At 41.8% G+C, this 18,691-nt stretch overlaps 1 protein-coding gene across 3 annotated transcripts in view; it reads left to right on the top strand.

The window, feature by feature from the left end:
• LOC126106684 (zinc finger protein 250-like) overlaps positions 1–17,326 on the top strand; it is a 95,413-nt gene extending 78,087 nt beyond the window's left edge. For 2 of the 3 annotated variants that reach the window (XM_049913052.1, XM_049913053.1), the window contains 2 exons: positions 968–1,017; positions 15,737–17,326. In XM_049913052.1, the coding sequence (XP_049769009.1) occupies positions 968–1,017; positions 15,737–16,505 (819 nt within the window). In that variant the 3' untranslated portion in view covers positions 16,506–17,326. Of the gene's footprint in view, positions 1–967; positions 1,018–9,259; positions 9,332–15,736 lie in introns of those variants that run through there. The other variant, XM_049913054.1, reaches the window with a different exon arrangement.
• Positions 17,327–18,691: the final 1,365 nt, after the last annotated feature.

Here is an 18,691-nt window from a genome sequence, read left to right on the forward strand (position 1 = left end):
ACTGGGCATCCCTTCTGTCTTTGTACACATAACTGGTGTCAGATATGCTCAGAAGTGTAGTTGGATTGTAATTACACTGGTGTCCATTACAGTTTTCTGCACCAGTACTGGGACAGGAACATGTTCAATAGTAGTGTCATGTATTTGGTACTTTCCGGAACTGTGATAATATTTCCCAGATTTTTGGAAGTCAGTGCACATTCGAAAGTTATGAGACAGTAGCATCTTCTTCTGTGTAGCCATGAAAAAAAAAATTAAATTTTTATTTTAAGTACCCATACGTGCTGCTATATAACTCAGTGCTTCCCACTTAACAAATTGTATGTGCAACTGGATTTCCAAATACTCCACTCTTTTCTGCCAATCCCCCATCTCGTAGAGTAGGAGTCTTCTTGTAAGGGATAAATTTTTATATATCATGGTGTACAACAAGCAGAAATTTATCAGACTGAACATACTTATTCGCCTTTCTGTTTTTCATCTTAACCTTAAGTTTCTTTAAAATTAATCGTCATCCATCCATGATTGGGCTTGCACCCTATTCCTTTTTCATGAGTCGCGCCAGCTTGTACAGTCGCCCTCCACTGCTTTTCCCAAGGAGATAGTACATTATCATTTTCGGCTGCCTTCTTTCTTTTGCCCGTCTGTACACGTTGAAGACAACAAACATAATCAGCCGAGATTGGGCGTAGGGGGGGGGGGGGGGTCCAACAGTAGTTCAAATGTTACATATTCCCATATAGAGTTATGTGGAACATTATGTAAGAGATGGCATCCTTCAACATTTTGTATAAACCACATTTCATCAGTGTGAACACTGTTCTTATAGTTTTGCAATTGTCCATGTTTCAGCACCATACAGTAGCAATGGATTTATTTTTATTTTTATTATAATTGTAATTATAATTGGTGGTGGTGGTGGTGGCAGTAATAATAGTAGTAGTAATAGTGATGTTAATCCTTTCAGGAACTCAAAACTGAAGCAGAATCAACAGGTCATGGCAGTGAACCAGAAAGGTATTGTATAGTTTCTTGTAGTTTCTATTTTTCTTCTGTAGTTTGGAAAAAACCTTTCTATTACTTCTCTGCATTGACACTATTGTGATTAATTGAAGCATTCATGATAAATCTTCACATGTTGAAAACTTCTTGCTGGATAAAATACTGCTGGCTAAGATTTGTGACATTACATTGAGGTTCCACATCTGGATCTGTTCTCTGCAAATCACTGCACAGTGAATGGTTGGAGGTACTCCCTACTGTATACCACATATTAGGGTTTCTTCCCATTATATTTATATATGAAAGATGGGGAGAATGATGATGTGAGTGCTCATACACAGTGTAATTTGCCTAATCTAATAACTGAGCCCCTATGGGAGTGATATACAGGGGTTGTAGTATGCCCCGACGTTCATCACTTCTTGAAACTTTGTAAGTAAGTTTTCTCAAGATAGTTTACATCTATTTTGAAGCATCTGCCAGTTCATATGTTTCAGCATCTCTGTGATTCTCTCCTGTAGGTTGAACAAACCAGTGAACATTTGTGCTGCCCTTCTTTGTGTACCTTGAGCAACCTGCTAGTCGTCTTTGGTACAGGTGCCACAAATTTGAGTGATGAAATACAGGGTGAGTGGGGGAAAAAGAAAACTTTAGAAACTGGCAAGGCACATCTGGCACACAACAAGGATTAGTAATCAGTTATGAACCAGAGCTTGCAAACACCACGAGAGGGCGTTGCAATATAAACACGGGTGGAGGGAATGGAGACCATCACCATTCACTCCGTGGAAGCATTGAGAATAGCATGACTAGCCACACATACCATGAAATGGCTGAGATGGATTTGATTTATGGCATAGCCAACTACAATGGATGAGAAGCCATATGATTGTATCATGTGAAATATCCTGACAGAAAAATCCCATGCCACACATTGTTCGCCACCTTACATTGCCAACTGTGCGAAACCGCTCCTTCCTTGTACACAAGCCAGATGCTGGTTGCTAATGAACAACATGGACAGTTGCATCCTAAGAAAGCATTCTCGGACATATGCAACCATACGCTGTCTACAAGTACATGAGGTGTATCCCGCACCACTGGTATCCCCCATTCTTTCTTCTGGTGCGTTGTACATGATGAAGGACTGCATCCGTTTCATTTCCAATATGTCCAGGCATTGCAATCGGGAGACTACAACAAGCACTTCGGATTTGTGCAGTGATTTCTGCAAGAATCTGCTGCAGACTGAAGCTAACAGCAAGTGTCCTCTTTATCGATGGGCTGTATTCTCACTCTGAGGGTCTGCTGAACATTCAAAACCTGCATACGTGAATGGATATGAACTAATGTGCTACATGTATGCATGCCTCACAATGCAAATTTGCCCCTAATGTATATATTGGCAGCATTGGAGACCGTTTGATTGGGCCATACATTCTACTGGACCGACTTGATGTTTGCATGTGTCTTGTATTCTTGCAAGAGGTTCTGCAGGACATGCTGAATCATATTCCCATACCTGTTCATCGCCGTATTCAATTTCAGCATGATGGAGCCCCTGCACATTTAAGCAGACAACCTTTCTCAGCTGCTGGATTGGTCACGATGGACCAGTCACATGGTAGTTACAATCACCTGATCTGTCCCCAATCCATTTTTTTCCTGTGGGGATATCTGAAGCGCCTTGTGTATGATCACCTGTCACATTGCTGGAGGATCTGCGGGCAGGATTGTTGCAGTTGCAGGATGTGTTTAAGATACACCAGCTATCTTTGAAAGGGTGCGAAGTTCAATGCAACGTTAATGTTGGGCATGTCTCAATGAACCTGCACAAAACTTTTGAGCATCTCCTGTAGTGGGCATCCATTTGGTAGCATTTGACTAAATAACTGCAATGCCATTTAGTAGCCCCAGACGGCCTTTGCAGCCTCCTGGTACCAATGTGATTACTGGTACTTGTTGTATGCCTGGTGTCCCATGTCAGTTTGTAAATGTTTTTTTGAATCAGCTTGTATAATGTGTTGCATAACAGATTTATAAGTAGTCTGCTTTGTAGACAGCCTGCATTTTTGTTATATGCTGCCAATAAACTGAATTCTGCCGTCAGCTTTACTCACAACTGAGCTTATGTGATAGTTTCATATACTGGTGGTGGTGGTGGTGGTGGTGGTGGTGGTGGTGGTGATCGTGGTCATCTCCATTTTCGTCTTCATTCTCGGTCTTCAGTCCAAAGGCTGCATTGATGCAACTCTCCACTATAGTCTGTGATGTCTCTGTAAAACGACCACAACCTACATCCCTGTGAACCTGTTTACTGCATTCAGTCATTGGTCTCTTGTTACAAGAGGATGTGACGCCATGTAGCACAAAATACAAAGTGCACACACATGAATTTTAAGCACTTAAACCATATCAACAATGTGATTCTTGAGTTTCTCCTGGCGTATTTGATAATCAAAATATCGACGGGTGTACTGCCGGTCTACAGTGTCCAAAGGGCACAATATTTCGGTGATCATACATGTCGCCATCATCAGGTGAACTGACGGACTGAGCTTCTGTGAACGTGCCGGTACGGAGATCCGTATGCTAAGGCTGCTCAGGGGGAACTGGGTTCGGTCGCGGCGACGCCCGATTTAAATACCCTCCGCCCGCGGCGCACTCCCTCCGCTGTCCACGCCCCGCACCACGGTCGCGCGGTGGAACAGATTGCGACGGCATCTGAGATGACGTCAGTGTGATGGCTCTGTCCGCCGTGGTCGTCACAACTATACGTTTGCTCGCTACGCATCGATGCCGTGAACACCAGAGGCACACTCGACTGATGTATCCGAGCAAGTCGGCAGTCGCTGAACGTTGTTTGTCGGTAAATCACGCTATGGAGTATGAACACACGAGGATTCTGGTACAGACGTCGAGATACTGGGATAGCGTTGTTAGGGAGGCCATCGAAATTTGCACCAATGACGACCTCATAAACTGTGACTGTGGCTATAATCTTAGCAAGGTTTGGGAACCAGCGATTGGGTTAATCAAGAGTAAACCGAGGAAACGTATAGTTGTGACAACCACGGCGGACAGAGCCATCACACCGACGTCATCTCAGACGCCGTCGCAATCTGTTCCACCGCGCGACCGGGGCGCGGACGGTGGACAGAGTGCGCCGCGGGCGGAGGGTATTAAAATTGGCTGCGACCGAGCCCAGTTACCCCTGAGCAGCCTTAGCGTACGGATCTCCGTACCGGCACGTTCACAGGAGCTCAGTCCGTCAGTTCACCTGATGATGGCGACATGTATGATCGCCGAAATATTGTGCCCGTTGGACACTGTAGACCAGCAGTACACCCGTCGATATTTTCATATCAACAACATCTCCAATGACTAATTTTTTAAATAATTTGTGATTCATATCCACAAATAAACTGTTCCAGAGACACAATTGTTACACAAGTGAACAGCAAGGGCAAGAAAGGGCAGTGTATGATGTTTCATTGGAGACGACTTCCATCAATCAGGACTTCAATTTGTTTGCATTAAATATTTTATAACAATTCCTCTAACACAACTCTTATAATTATTTTTAACAACAATGAAATAATTCCTTCTTTATTCCCTATAGTCATCACAAAAATACACCAGGCACACCTTATAAAAGAACAATTAATACATTCAGGCACTTTACGGTGATGGCTAGTATTTTGTTTGGATAGAACTGGCATGGAGTAAGAAATGTTCGTGGCCATTCTTCTGCATATTTGATCATATTTGTAAAATGTGGGGATGCAAACTGAAAATGTAGAAATGACTGAAGTTTAACAATAAGGTTTTGCTGTAAACCTGAAATGACAGGGGTGTGAAATTATCTGAAAAATGCTTTACACTGTTGATTTTTTTTTCTTCTCTGGGAGGCTGAGCACACTATTAGCTCTTTGTGGAAATTGAATTATATTTCATTGTCCCCCTAAAGACACAGGTGTTATGTCTACTCCAAGAGTGCAGCAAAAGCAGTACATTATTTTCTACAAATGGTAAGAAAACGTTTCGGTTGTATCACTGAAGATTATTCTCTTTCATTTTTACAGATTTTGCTACATTGATTACAAGACTTTTTCCAATTAATAGCCCATTTTCGTAATTTTTGGTCCTCATTGAACTTGATGTTCCAGAAGACAGAAATAAATCTGCAGAAGCAGTAACCCACTGATACTTACCATGGGCATTGTTGTATACGAATGTGCCCAAGCACTCATTGACTGCACAAGCAACTCTGTGTGGTTTTCGCTTAAAATGAAAATGAGTGTTTTGCACGAAATCTTACTGACTGGCTTTACACGCAGCTTTTGGGAAATAACAAGAAGCTTTGTCTTCACGTCAACAATGAATGTCTCTCTAGTATTACCTGTTAATGACATCTCTACACATTCACTTGAGATAATGTTTGTAATATTGTGATTACCTTCCCTGTGTAATTTCCGAATCTGTTTAACCAGGTAGAAGCAGCCTGAAAAACAGTAGTGTTCCCAAGGTTGCCACAGGTTCTGGAAATCAGAGAATTTCAAATACAGCATGTAAATATGAAAAAAAAGAAAAAAACAACACTGGAAAAGTCCCATTTTTGTCGCAGTAGATGGGTTTACTTAGGTGTCGTGCTGGCTGGATACAGCTGAATATGTGCACAACTTCCCCACTCCCCAATTCCTACTGCTTTTCCCCTTCCTACCGCTCCTCTCAGCTTATGGTCATTGCTGCCATCTTGTCACTAGCCTAGCAGCTGCCGACGAGAGACAGAGACATGAAGAGTGGATTGTTTCGATCTGAATCTCAGAGACTGTAGACGCAGTAGCAGGAGATGGCGGTCATGTGTGCATGAGTTGTATCAGAGTGATTGTGTGAATGTGTGTGTGCTCTAGTTTTCTGACAAAAGCTATGACTGAAAATTTAGTTGTCAGAGTGTGGTTGTCTTTTCTATGTGCCTGTCTGCAGCTCACCAATCTTCTTTAATTATCTTTATGGTGAGTTGCTACCCATTCTCATTATTACTGATTTTCAGAGTATGTGAGCAAGTTACCTGTTATGTGGATTGATCGCTGTGATTTCATTTCCTCAGCATGCTGTCTGTGGCTCGTGGATTTCCATGATAAGCCAAAACTAGAGGCCGTTTCTGCAGGTATCTGCAATGGATCGGGCCTGCCGATCTGAAGCCATTTGGTTCTCACTAATGTGCAGGCTCTGCCCATCAGATCTAGACTCACCAATCTGCCCGCAGGCAGGGTTTGTTTATGTGTGGCATTAATGGAGCAGATTTTCATGGCTTATCCATGGGCCCAGGACTGCGGTGTTCCTCAGCAGGCCAGAGACCACAGGTGATGGATTTCAGGAATTACGACTGTCTCACCACAAGTACATTGTATAGTGCGTTGTTTTATATAGTCTATTCACCGAGAGCTGGGACGAAACATAAACAGTGTCACGTGTGCGACTATGCTCATTTCCAGAGAAAGCATTCGGTGTTCACGTGATACGTAGGGGTGTGGAAAATCCTTGGTGCACACTTTGCAGCTGGCGACGTTCGGCTGGCTGCCGAGCTGTCATAGCGAACCGTGAGAAACCTGGGCAAAAATTGTATGAAATAAATTTAACAATAATGTTAAACTGAGTTCATTCTGTCGAAGCAGATTTATTTTCATTCAGGTTGCTAACAGAACGCCCTGTCCCTTGCTTCCGGTGGATAATCCGGACAGAAACGCTTGGTTTGAGGAATTTGTAGTGTCATCTACCCATACGTAACATCAGGTATGTTCCTGCGTTCACCCATGTCTCGTCCAAATAGTAAATGGGTCTGCCTTCATCTCTCAACCGTTTAATAGTTCGAAGATAACGCCGCCTCCATAAAATGATGTCATCCCTGTCTATTAGCATGCTATCGCACCCACGCCGGACATACTTGAAATTCATTTATCTCAATAACTTATAAAATGTAGTTCTCCGAAAATTGCTCAGATCTGCATCTTCGTCCACAACTGTAAGCACTTTGTCAATTGTTGGCAATTCATTACGAAAAAAAAAATTCTTGTACTTTCCTTCGTATCCCATTTCTATCAAAGTCATCAACACTTTCAGAAAGTGTCTGTCGTAATTTTTCTTTCTTGAGAGACTTCAAAGAGTATGTGGCCTTGTACTCACTTATCACACGATACACTGATGAACGTCCAACACCTGTAGCTGCAGAAGTTTTTGTAACAATGTCACTCATCGACTGCTCTGGATGTAACGGTTCCGTTTTATACACATTAAGCACCATGTGCTTCTCAGAAGGATTTAAAGATTTCTTCTTTGCTCACTTCTTTGGTGGACTCAGAACTGACACGTCGACCTCGCTCGCTGAATCCGTGGATGACATAATGAGGACAGCCGTATGTGTTGCTAATGAAATAAGTGAATATATAAAATAAGAAACCATGCACACATAAACAGTGAATGCTCAGCATGACTAAAAATGTATATACTTACTCTAATAAGCAACAACTGGTCTTTCAAGCGTCTTTACAGATGAACTTAAGATATCCTGAAATCGCCGCTGTACAACACCCACTAACGAGCTCACACCTGCAACTGAGACGGCCACACTGACAGCGCCGCGCCTGCGAACCACACAATGCATCGCTCATAAAGGACAAACGGTTGCACCCATCGCATTCGAACAAACTACAAAATTAAATTCAAACCTTACTGAAACTTTTCTCGCTTACACCACCACAAAAAAATTTAAAGGGGAAAAGTTTGTCGCTTACTAGATTTCGGATGATGATTTGGTAAAAGTTGTGCATCAGACGTGAGATTTTAATTTATTACTTCACTATTACTAACTCTATTGGGCAGAAAATTTGCAGACGTCAACAACATATACTACTGAAGGCAATTATAAAATTATTTTGCTGTGCGACACACAGTTTAGGAGATATGGCATGATAAATATAGAGTAACGCAAAAAACAACTTTTCCTGAGAGCTTAAATATTTCTCTTTTTCAGTGACAATAAATTTTAATGTAATGTAGAAAAAAAGGAGTCGGAAGGTAGTTCTCGGATCACTTTATCATGTTCAGGTGCCAAATTAACACGACTTTCATTTTTTTAATTTCTGACGCCCTGCCTTGTACACCCCTCGACAGAGGGGCTGTGGTCACGTGCCTTGCCGTGTTTACAGTACGTCTCTTGTTTCGGTGAATGGAGTGTAGACATTTTATTTGCTCTAGTACATTTGGCACTTCACAAGTAGTTTATATGTTAGAAAGTATGGATAATAAGAAGAAGAAGAAAATGGTGCCAGTCGCTGGCAGTTTGTACGCTGTGTATTCACATATTTCTCGAAAGAAAAATCACACAACACCTTAAAAATAATTGATATTACAGAGTGGATAATAAACTGACAATAATGGAACATAGTAGAACAAACATTTTATTGGCTGTCACCTACAATGTTGGATTACAAAATTCTTCCCAGCCTTATACACTTCTTTCAAGAGGACAACTTTTTTGTGATCTCTGTTGGTTCATTAGGGCCAGGGGACATCAGCTGGTAAGTAATTTTCAATGTCAATAAACTTCACCGACAGCTACATACTTAAAAGATATTTTATTTTGAAAGCAACCTGTTTAGGCAATTCATTTTGCCATCTTCAAGCCCCATACGCTTTTATCCAAATGAACGAATTTGTCATACAGCAGCATAAATCACTATGTCATGAATTCCAATTGTTGCAACACAATGTTGTTGCTGTCACATCTTCATATGAAGCAATTGTATCATGATTGGAATTAATGGTATCCAGTGATTTATGGTGCTATATGACAAGTTTGTTTATTTGGATAAAAGTGGTAGGAGCCTGAAGATGGCAAAATGAAATGCTGTAACTGGTTGCTTTCAGAATAAAATAAAATATCTCAAAGTATACTGCTGTTGGTGAAGTTTTTTGACATTGAAAACTTTTTTCTGAGGTTATTTTAAATCTGTCTTGTGACTCCAAGCAAATGCGTGTTTTTGTCACCAAATGTGTTTTGTTTTATAGAAATAAAGTAACTTCAGTGGTCGTAATGAAACACACATACCATTTGGGTTGCTTTCTCCATCTAAAAACAGTTCATTACAAATGATTTTTATGTTAGTATGTGCAATTTTTACTCACATCAGGAAATACCATATGCTTGCAAGAAATTTTTATTTTTTTATACATTTCCTTGTTTCTTGTACCATAGATGCAGAGACAGATTGCCAACTTAGGTCTTGACTTATCCTTGAGATCTCAAAATTTATCAGGGAAAAATGCTAAACCTTGTCTGCAAATCAGGGAATTTCACTTGGAGAAACTTCCGGTAACCCTGATAGTTGTATTTTCATCTTGACAATACTGTTGTAAAGAAATGCACTCATCATTTCAATCCAAGAACAAAATATTATACTGCATCAGTAAGAATTTTCAAGTAAGAAGAGTATATGAGTTAAACTTCTCTATTTGTAGCTTATTCTGGAAACATATGCCTGATATTCCTAATAATTGATTTTGATATCAGTGTTCTATCATTTCACAAAAGTTACTATAATACTAGAGATGTGAACTGACTTGGTTTAAAGTGTGGTGTCCTGAGTAAATCTAAAAGGGTAGCAAAGTTCTGATGTAAATGTTCAAACCATGTTGAACATTCAAGCTTATTACAGTTACATTTTAGGCTGGTCCATAAGTTCATTCCATTTTTTTCATAAGTTTAATAAACAAAACAGATACACATAACAGATAATATAGTCTCCTTTACTATTTACAGCAGTCTACCAATGGTGGGGTAACTTTTCAATTCCCTGACTGTAGAAATCCCCTGGTTTTGAAGTGAAGAACTCATTGAGCCATGTTCGGAGTGCTTTTTCATCTGGAAAGAAAGTTACTTGAAGGTTTTTTTGATAGAGAGTGGAAAAGTTGAAAATCTGAGGGCAGAAGATCAGGTGAATAAGGTGGATGTGGAATGACTTCCCAACCCAAATCCTGTATAACTTTTTTTGTCACTCTAGAAAAATGCGGACAGGCATTATCGTTAATCCACGAGTCATTTGATGACAAGCAAGCAGAGATGCACATGCTGGCTTTTGTGATTTTGGCTTAGACCATACAGTACCCATACAAACAATTTTTTAACCTTCCCTATTGCCCTATTGCATGCAAATGCCATACATTGGTGAAATGATCACAGTTGATCACATTTTCCAATTCTCTAGTAAGCTGGTGTGAATCCTTGTTGATTAATAACTTTATAAACGATCTTCGTCAGGCTGTGAAGGTTTTCCTGAATGTCGAGAGTCACTAATGTGAAAACAATCCTCCTTAAAACGAGAAAACCATTTTCTTGCTGTGCTCTGACCAGTGGCATTATCCACCTAAATGGCGCAAATGCTTCTGACTGCCTCTGTTCCTGTCACCCCTCTACTGTACTCAAACAAAAGAATATGCCGGAAATGTTCCAATTTCTCCATGTGGCTCTCCGTTTTATAATGGCCATAGCTCCACTAACTTTCTCCAAATGACTATATGTAAACTCAAATAGTGACAGTGAACTACTAATAAAAAAGGACAGACAATAAATAAACCACTGCAAGCAGAATACCAATATGCAAAACAAAAGCTTTGCGACCTTATGCACCAACCTAATACTTTTTCATTAGCAAAACTCTTTCCTTTCATTTGCTCTCCATATTTCACAATTCTCAAGAAAAATTCATTTAGCAGATGATTAAATCTGTGGTAAAAGAGGAAAATATTTGTATTCTCATTATGTGCACCATGGCTGCACAGGCTAAACACACATTTTCATCATAACACATCTGCACTGAGCTACAAGATAAAGTTTTTCGAAGATAAATTCATGTTGTTCATTAGACTTCTATCATCCTTATCACAGCAGAGGAAAGTTTGTAGGCTGTGTTTCCTTGTTACTTACATATAAATCCTGTACATGATCTGTGCCGTATTTCTAGTCTTTTTCAGACCAAAATCAAGCAAGTATCTACAAGGTGTCCTTGTAGTCTTTCATGGTGACATGCCTGAATAAAATCTTCACAGTTTACAAGCCTTGACACTTTGAAGAAAACACTTGAGTTTCATGGCTGCCTCCACCATTTTCATCAGGAGTAAAGATTACTGACTGTCGGAGCTGTCAAAGTGTTCCATTTCTATTCACTTCATTCATTGTTGATTAGCAGTCCACCTATATAACTCCTGCAAATTATAAGTTTGAAATTCATGTCAATGTGTGTGTGTGAAGATAGACTTTAGTACTGTCTACTGCCACAGATCATGTTACTGGCTGCCCATAGGTAGTGATTGCAGCAGCATTTGTTCCGGCTTGTGAGTATACTGGTGGATTAATTTAAATTTAAATTATAATATTGAAAATATTTATACTGGTGGACATCGGTAACAGAACGTGGAAGAAGATAAGCATGGGGAACTGTGAACAGTGCAGTTTTTCTGGAGGAAAGCAGTGACTGCTTCAGACATCCACAATAGTCATATGTGAGGAAATAGCACTAAGTTGCAGATCTGTGATTGATTGGCTATCAGAGTTCAAAGACTGCAGGAACTGTGCTCGTGCTGAAAAGCACAAAAGGACTGGGGGTCCAGCAACTGCATGCAAACCAGACAATGTCCAGCGTGTCAGTGATTTGATATTGGGCACAGGCGAATCATATGTGATGAACTAAAGACAACAACAGGTCTATCACACCATGAGAACTTGAAGATGAAGTTGTCTGCACAATGACTGTCTTATTCCCTCACCATTGTGCAGAAACATAAGACTGTGGAAATGTGCCATCCATTGAGTCCTTTGAGTGTCTCGTCACCGTTGACGAGCCATGGTTTTTCCACAAGGCACCAGAAAAGAAACGCCAGTCTATGGAATGTGTTCTGAGATTGGGAAGGGATACTGCTGGTGCACTGGCTCCCTCCCAGTGACCCTCAAAGATGATTGGTTCTGCCTGTTCAGTGCGCCAACTCTGCCAACACAATGCCACTAAGGAAAATGGGGCCGCGGCATTCTGTTCTAATACGACAATGTGCAGCCACATGCCAGTCACCTTCCCATTTCCAGTATTTGTGAACTAGGGTTTACTGTGCTCAACATCCTCCATATTCGGTGGATCTTCCTCCTAGCGACAATGCCATATTTAACACTATTAAAGAGGTCATGCAGGGTAAGAAGCTCACCACTAATGATTAATTGCGTGCAGTTGTCCACCAAGTGGTGCTAGGCCACCCCCAAAGGATTGTTTGCTGTGCAGATATGGACGCTGCAGAAATGCATTGCATAGACATTGGTGGGGAATATCTGTAATATAATTTCATTCATTTGTTCCGTAAGTGGCTCCTGTGAAAACAAAAACAAAAAAAAAAAAAAATTGCATTGCCAGTCACTTTTTGAATGCTCCAAGTATAAGTCAGAGTGCAGCATTTATAACTTTAAAGAGAGGGCTGAAGTGATGTGTGGAAGGTGAGGTGGACATCTCCAGTCTGCCATGGGACTGATGACATCAAGAAACCACATTAGAAATTGCTGCTCCCACCTTCCTACAAGCATCAAGCATCTGTCTTTGCTTTCGCTCAATTTTCAAAGCCTGCCCCGCTGCGGGCATGCCTTTGGTCACTGTTAAAAATGTCACATTTTATTCTAATCTCAGCCAACTCTTCAATAACGGAATTCCACGATGATGACGTAAGTGCCAAGACTCTTGTATTTTCAAATTGTATTGATGTTCATTCTCCAGGCAATGTTCATCTATGGCCGACTTCCTAAACTTCCTGTGTTTAATATATCAGTGTAAAGCTCAGCGACATTGTGATTTATGTGACGTATATAGATACTGCCACATTTGCAGGAGATACTACAGACAGTGGCAACTTGCGAGAGCTATGCTGTCTTTAACAGGGTGTATCAGGTCTCATTTCTTGGAGACTGGCCCGAACACTGGTCTCAATCCATGTCTCTCCAGCACACCCTATCTTGCTTCTCATCAACTTGCAGTATGGGAAGTGTGCAGCTGGCTTGGTCTGTTTTGATTATTCACCAGGAATTGTTCATCATCAGTGGCACCTAAAAGCATTTGCATTGTCACCCTTGTTGTAACCATTTGTGGAAGATCCCAACCTTGTTGTATTCCAGCCACACTGTGGACAACGAGGAGGACCGTAGGACATGTGCTGTGAAGACATGTACAAAGACCAGTTGTCTGGCCTGCCTCCAAGATTCAAGATATGTTCGAGTGCACTGTGTGTATGGTGATCCATTGCAAATACAGCAGTGCCTATGTAGCTCAGAATAATCAGAGTTTCTGGGTGTTGTACTGAGCTCAAGAGACATATTAAAAAAAGGAGCATGAACATCATGTGGAAAACAGACATAAAACACTTTTTAAAAAGATGGAAGTCTTGGCTCCTGTTTCACCATGAGATTCCATTCTGAAGGAGACTGCCAAGACTAGAACAAACGACAGTTTCAAGACACCAGGGGTGTGCACATAGCAGGCCATGAGGGTAGGCTTTAGATATCAGCTGAAAGTAAAAACAGGTGCTTGACGCTTACATGGATGGGACAGCGGCAGTTTCAGATGTAGTACTGGTCCTTCACGCCACCTGTTGTCATCAGTCCCACAGCGAACTGAAGCTGCCATGACTTGCCCAACTCGCCTGATGCGCATGCCTCATTTCAGCCCACTCGGGAAGGCTCCATATGCTGCAATTATGCCTTTGTAAGTGGAACACTATGCCTGCTCTAGCAGTCAACGGTTTTTAATCCTGATGATGGGGCAGGTGATTGACTATAAAGTATCCTGCTGCGGTATGGTGTAAGAAGAAAACAAGAAGGTACAGAAGTAGCATTAAACAGTGGAAGTTTATTTTTACAATAAGGCAAGAAAGAAAACATGAACAACATCAAACAGATTCTCCATGAAGGAAATGTAAGAGATCGTCCTGATCTACGAGAAGAATTCTCACATTCGATACATTTCCAGGAAGGTGTGAGAGAAAGCACACAGTCTGCCACCATAGGTTATACAGCCATAGGTTAGGTTGGAATTGGTCACTATCACAGTCGGTGGTTGCATTGACATGTTCCTGATACTGGTGATTAGTATTGGAGACTTGTATGTCACTCAGATTCATAGTCAGTTTCAAACTCAGATTGAGACTGCCGAAGAGCTGCAGGTGGTGGTCCTATAAAATGCACCCAGCGTGTGGATCCCAGGAAGTGGCCAGAGTCACATGACTTCACACGTATGAGATAGTGCTGGCTGTGTTCAGTGATCGTAGTCCCCTCATTACTGCAGTAGATGTCTCAGTGCAGTGGAGCTGCATCAGCTGCAGGGGTGTGGCAGGGTGGCAACCTGATGGGCAGTGCTGTGTCGCATGTGTGCTGTGTCATCAGAGACAGCCATAGACTGCATTCATCTGTGCTGAGTCATCAGACACCAACCATACACTGCATTCCTCCATGCTGGTTCATGAGGCACCACCAATACAGTGCTGTCCTCTTTGCTGGGTCATCAGACACCACCTATACACTGTACTCCTCTGTGATGGGTCATCAGACACCATCTGTACACTTTTCACTTTGGAGGGAGATGGCGAAGCAATCTCAGTGCATAGATGGTGGTCTTGGCCGAGGTGGCAGCCAAGGTCAGCGCATTCCTCTTCCCCATGCAGCAAATGGTACAACCAGTTGCAGTACGTGGAATGGAGAACAGGGGCACTGGCAAAAAGGCCAGGGCTGCAACCAGGGCCAAGTGGTGCAGAGCAGCATTGAAATGATGTGCTGCGAAGGTGCCTGTTGGGAAGAAAGCTCTATGCATGAGAAGAAGCAGATGTTTTAGGGCTGAAGTAGACGCTCAATAATATGGATGTAGCAAAGTTTACAGGCAGGAAGGAGGATGGTGAGTGGATTGTGTGTGCGCATTGGTAGGTGCGGGTGGGTTGGCAGCGGGCATACAGCTAAAGTGCCAAAGGCAAGGTCAGAATCGATTGCTAACACAATCGGTGGTTGCACTGGTGTAGTCCTGGTCTGGGTGCATGGTATTGGAGACTTGCCATATGTCACTCAGATTCAGGATTGGCTTCAGATCAGACTGTGCGAGAGCTGTAGGTGGCAGTCCTTGGTCTGCCCAGCATATAGGTACCAGGAAGTCGCCTGTGTCACGTGGCTTCATGGATGTGGAATAGTCCTGTTTGTGTTCGGGGATTGCAATGCCCTTGTTAGTGCAGTGAATGTCACGTTACAGTGGAGCTGCTTGAGCTGCAAACTTGGCTACTTGCAGGACATTGCTGTGTGGCATGTCTGCTGGCTCGTCAGACACCAAATATACACTGCACCTGTCTTCCCTTCAGTGGGAGAAGGCAAAGCCATCTCAATGCGTAAACAGTAAGCCATGGTGGAAGCGACAGTCAAAGTTAGGGCAGTCAAAAACTGCATTGTTGTATACTAAGAGATGCAGCTTGTAAACTGAGAAGATTTTATTTAAGTATCTATGATGTTGATGGATTGTGGTATTAGTTAAGAAGCTTCTCCTCAGACCATGCCGATTACACTGCATCTTAAGGCATCTGGGGATCTTGTGTATGATAATATAATCCTTATTTCCTTTAGTGTACTGCTATGAGAACGCTTTTTGACAGTTTTTTTTCTGTAACTGTGCAGTGTCTTTCCCAGTGGCATGGAGGACGGCAACAGAACTGGTGGCGGTGGCAGTCTGTATACACAGTTTGGCCTGCCTACAGGAATGGGCAACACCACAGAGTGCCCCATCGAGAGGGATGCATTCTGTGAGGTAAAAAACAGGGGAAGTCATGACACTCCGCATTCCTGCAAAGTGTGTCCCAAAACATTCAGAACCAGTCTAGGCTTGAAGACACACTCACGGTCGCACAAGGGAGAACGTCCCTATAAATGTGAAGTGTGCCACAAGGTATTCAAGTTTCGCAGCAAGTTGAGGAAACACTCGCAAGTGCACACAGGGGAACGTCCATACACTTGTGGTGTGTGCAATAAGGCATTCACAGAAAAGTGCCACCTCAAGAGCCACTCGCGACAGCACACAGGGGAACGACCATATGAGTGCAGTCTATGTCAAAAGAAATTCTTGTATAGCTCCAGCTTGAACATCCATTTACGTCTGCATACTGGAGAGCGCCCGTTCGCCTGTAGCGTTTGCCCTAAGACATTCACGCAAAGTTCTGTGCTGAGGAATCATTTGCGAATGCACACAGGGGAGAGGCCATACAGTTGTAGAATTTGTCATAAGAAATTCTCGCAAGAAAGCAGTTTGAAGAATCATATTAATGTCCACACAAGCACGCGCCCATACAGTTGTGATTTGTGTCGGAAGAGCTTCAAGAGCAGAGGCAGCCTCTGGAACCACTCGGTAGTACACAGTGCCGAACGTTCATCAACTGTGACGTCTGTCTGAAGACCTTCAAACAAACCTGAAGTCAAATGAGACACCCGCAGCTGCACTCCAGCTAACGCCCTTTCTGCTGTGACGTGTGTCGTAAGTGATTTAATACGAGGCATGACACTGAAAGCCACACTGAATCTCACGTCATGCGTGGTGAAAGAACTCCTTAAGTATGCACCTTTATTATAAAGCTTTGGCAAAAAAATGGCTTTTACTCTCCGTTAACGATAGCGCTACACTGATTTGCCTTTGTTTGCTTTAGACAGCCGAGGGAAAACTGTCTTAAACAGAGTGGATATTACGAACTCAAGGCAAGAGAAGGTCAAGAACGTGGAATAATGTAGTGCCGCGATATGCTTCTGATTCTCTTTCCATCTGTTAAGCTATTAGACCAATGCGCGAAACCTAAGGACGAAAATAGATTTCCCATGATGTGTCACTGCCAAGTAACATAGCCTGATGAAACTTTGAACATATATGGAAAGAACACCTGTTGTATTGTACATTAAGTAACTGAAAGAAATACGCGACAGGATGAACAAAGGAGACACGTGTATTCGAAGATAACGCGAGGGGCGTTCAGTAAGTAATGTAACACATTTTTTTCTCGGCCACTTTCGGTTACAAAAATGTGGAATTTGTTGTGAGACATCGTGGAATATTCACTCTGCAACCCCTACAGTTCCATGCAGTTCCGATAGCTGGCAGAACTGTAAGGTGGGCATATCATCTTGATTTTTGTGAGTTATCGATGTGCATGTCACAGACAGAGAGAGAGAGAGAGAGAGCAAGAGCAAGTTGTGTTGCAGTTAATCTTCGGTCGTGCTATGACGCAGTCTGGCAAGTTCTTACTGAAGTATGGTAGGTGACGGATGGATTCAGAAGTGCTGTGTTGACTTGTGATTCTATTTGTTGTGAGAAAGATTTATTGTAAGGGACAGGAGAGATGAATTGAATGAATGATATATTGAAAGGCGAGAAGAATATAAAGTTTGAGGTTTTTTTTTTTTTAGAAGTAGCTTGAGGTAAGACAGCAGCACTGCGCATCTACTTAATCGGAATGATTATTGTCAGCTAGTTAACTTTGTTCGCTTTCTCAGAGCTAAGGAAAGACCACCCCACTTCCCTCAATCATACATGTACATAACTGAAAAAGCTGTTTGATTTTTATGGAAATTCTCTGTTAATAAAGTATTCTTCAGATCAGTTTTATATATGTAAAGATCACGCAAAATTTTACCCTTGTCCTTTTGAATACATATTTCATTCTAAAATTGTTGTCTTGGAATATTATTTTATAGGATTAGTTACTCTCCCCATCCCTCTGTTTAAAGAAGGGTTACCATTGTGTTGCACCATGTGGTATGCAACAGTTTGAATATTGTGTGGAAATTTTATTTAAAAATAGAAATCTAGCTTAGCCGCTGCCTGCGTGCTGTTTGTTATTGTGCTTTCGAGAAATCTGCAACAATGTCGAGGTAAGTGGAAATTTTGATCAGGGCCAGGTAATTGTTTAACTTCAGTTGCGCATTTAATGAAGGCCAGTTACAGTTCAACTCAATTACGTTCAGTTAAGTCGAAGGTTGGCATACGAGTTTAAGTTGGATAACAGTTCGTGGGTACATACACTCATGATCAGAAAAGAAACAGAACACCTTGCACAATTAGTGATAGGACATACATACTCACAGGACCTGTATGTTAGTATGACTACAGAAATGATTAGCTTTTGAACCATGTTGGCCTGAATGTTCAAGGTGAACATTGATATTGTGACACATCACCACCTATCGGTAAAATGTGCCTGTGGCTCTCAGCGTTGCTGTAAACCGAATTATTATTGGCACTGTTAACCAAGGGACATAATAGTAATAAAGATTTTCCTTTCAATAATTGTTTTTTTATGAAAATGTGTTTGTGAAAATACTTGTTGTTGCTACTGTATATATAAGTTACTCTTTCAGTTTCTGCGTGCAGCACGATCACGTAACAGTCCACGGCCACCGTCTGGAGCGTAACGCAAAGCTTTGACCACGCGGAAACGACAGTTTGTCGTACACACTGCTTTCATTCGTGTCGTTGCGTTTTGAGACCGCAAGTCATGTACTCGTGTTTCATACAAGAGTTTTTGCACATGATGCCACACCTGTTCACACTTCTCGACGTATCAGTTAAAGTAAGTGTAAATTTTATTCTGC

Source organism: Schistocerca cancellata, chromosome 10 (genome assembly GCF_023864275.1).
Source record: "Schistocerca cancellata isolate TAMUIC-IGC-003103 chromosome 10, iqSchCanc2.1, whole genome shotgun sequence".
NCBI lineage: Eukaryota > Metazoa > Arthropoda > Insecta > Orthoptera > Acrididae > Schistocerca > Schistocerca cancellata.